Source organism: Cucurbita pepo, unplaced genomic scaffold (genome assembly GCF_002806865.2).
Source record: "Cucurbita pepo subsp. pepo cultivar mu-cu-16 unplaced genomic scaffold, ASM280686v2 Cp4.1_scaffold000618, whole genome shotgun sequence".
Taxonomy (NCBI): Eukaryota; Viridiplantae; Streptophyta; class Magnoliopsida; order Cucurbitales; family Cucurbitaceae; genus Cucurbita; species Cucurbita pepo.
The window spans coordinates 15,725-17,817 of record NW_019646844.1 but is presented as its reverse complement, the minus strand read 5'-3'; the positions used below and the strand labels follow the sequence as shown (position 1 = coordinate 17,817).

The 2,093-nt window shown below is 27.8% G+C and overlaps 1 protein-coding gene across 1 annotated transcript; it reads right to left on the bottom strand.

The window, feature by feature from the left end:
- Window positions 1-184: 184 nt before the first annotated feature.
- On the bottom strand, window positions 185-1,315 carry LOC111785645 (GDSL esterase/lipase At5g14450-like; the record flags this gene model as incomplete). Its single annotated transcript, XM_023666020.1, has 3 exons — window positions 1,027-1,315; window positions 426-635; window positions 185-357 (listed from the first exon to the last, which is right to left on the bottom strand). Coding segments are annotated over exons 1-3 (612 nt in total), but the record flags the coding sequence as incomplete, so codon positions are not given.
- Between the last annotated feature and the right edge of the window lie 778 nt (window positions 1,316-2,093).

Here is a 2,093-nt window from a genome sequence, read left to right as displayed (position 1 = left end):
TATATATATATATATATATATAATATACACGTGTGTATGTATATATATGTATGTGTGTATATACATGTATGTGTGGGTATATAATGAATATAAAAGGTAAGGAAAGTTATTAATAATTTAACTATCAATATATATATTATTTTATGAATTTAAACATGAAATGATTTGAAAATAAGCGACTTACTTCAATGGCGGCTGCAAATTCTCCAATGATATTAGGAATTGCCCTTCGAAATTGGTCGTTTGTCATTTTTCGAAATCCAGCAGAGAGATCGTTCTGACCAATATCGATGGTGAAAAGAGCCTTGGAGAAGTCTTCTGGTATCGGAAGAGTGCTTCTAATAAAGTCATTTGTTTCTGTCGTACAAAATTATTAATTATTAAGAATAGTTACAAATAAAAATAAGATGATAAGGAAACCTTACCTTCACGATATCGATCGATAGTACGATTTTTGAACTGACGAAACTGTACGACTTGAATATCGAGTGAAAACGGGCTGACTCCATTCTCAAACACCGATTCGTTTTGATTCCGAATTGTGGAACCACCCGTCGCAAAGTTTGCACCGTGTCGAAAATTTGCTCCAATTGAATTTAGGTATGCGCTTAAGTAAGGCAACTCTAGATGCTTTGCTGCAAAATTAAAAATATAATAAATGTAAATTCAAAAATAATTTATTTTAAAAACACACCGGTAGTCGATATTGTTATTTTTGGGCTTCTTCTCAAGGCTTTAAAACGCAGACCGAAAGGTTTCCACATACTTACAAAGGGTGTTTTGTTCTCCTCCCAACCAATGTGGAATATCATAAAAAGTATAATAAATTTTTAAAAAATTTAAAAAAAAAAATCAATTTTCCTTATATTATTAAATTAAGAATTAAAATTTTAAAAAACAAAAATTTGAATAAAATAAGTTCATTTAAATAAATATAAATAAGAAAATAGCAATAAATTTGCGTCTTAAAATGAATTAATAAAAATTAAAAAAAAAAACTAAAAATTATGAATAAAGAAATATAACCAATGAAATCGATGATGAGGCGGCCGTCGCAGCCTCGACCGGCGGTTTTATGGAAGAACGTCTCGCCGCAGGGCAAAATGGTAGGGTAAAACGCGGCGGAGATTCCGCCGGTATCGGAATTGGAATCGCCGAAATTGTAAATCGCCGGAAAATCGCAAGCTCTTGAATCCGCCATTGAAATCAGAATGGAAGCTACTGTAAAAAAGGCCATTGGAATCTTCATCGTCATTGAAGGAACTCAAGATCCAAGACGAAGAAGAAGAAGAAGAAGAAGGAAAAACAGAGCCGATTTCCTCTTTCTTTGCCGGTTCGATCGAATTATTTATTTGGTGCATTTTTTTCATGCTTCAAATTTATTTTAATTTATAAACATTTTTTTAATAAGAAAAATAAAATAAACATTGTCACCATGATTCTCGGCTTGAAATTTGAAAAGGGCAACAGCTAAAAAATTTATGCCATTAAATGTATTTAGTTAAAGCTTTCCACCAAAAGTATATTTTGCGAGATTAGTCCTCAATCTTTCACCTATTTTATAATAGGTCCCTAAATTAAAAAAAAAAAAAATGTCAAATATGCTATTAAATTTTTTATTTTAGCTCTAACTAATTTCTAGTTAATATTATTGTAAAATTAACTGACATTAGGGTTCAAGTTTAGGGTTTAGCCTTAAACCCTAAACCCGTAACATTTTTTTTTTAATATTTTAACTCTAATAAATTTCTAGTTAACAGGGCATTAAGTTTTCAATTTTGTACCTGATACCTACGTTTTTTAAGTTTTTGTTTAAGGATTAAATTTATATTTATTTTTATAAAATCCAATAAATAAATAAATAAATAAATATATATATATGTATATATATATATATATTTATTAAAGTAATCAATAAAAATATTAAACCCTAAATTGGGACATTTTGGAGAAATTAAAAAGTTAATACAGCTTAATTTTGTAATAAAAAATAGTAAATAAAACGGCTTCTATATATATATATATATTATATAAATCCAATAAATAAATAAATAAATAAATATATATATATATATATATATATATATATATAT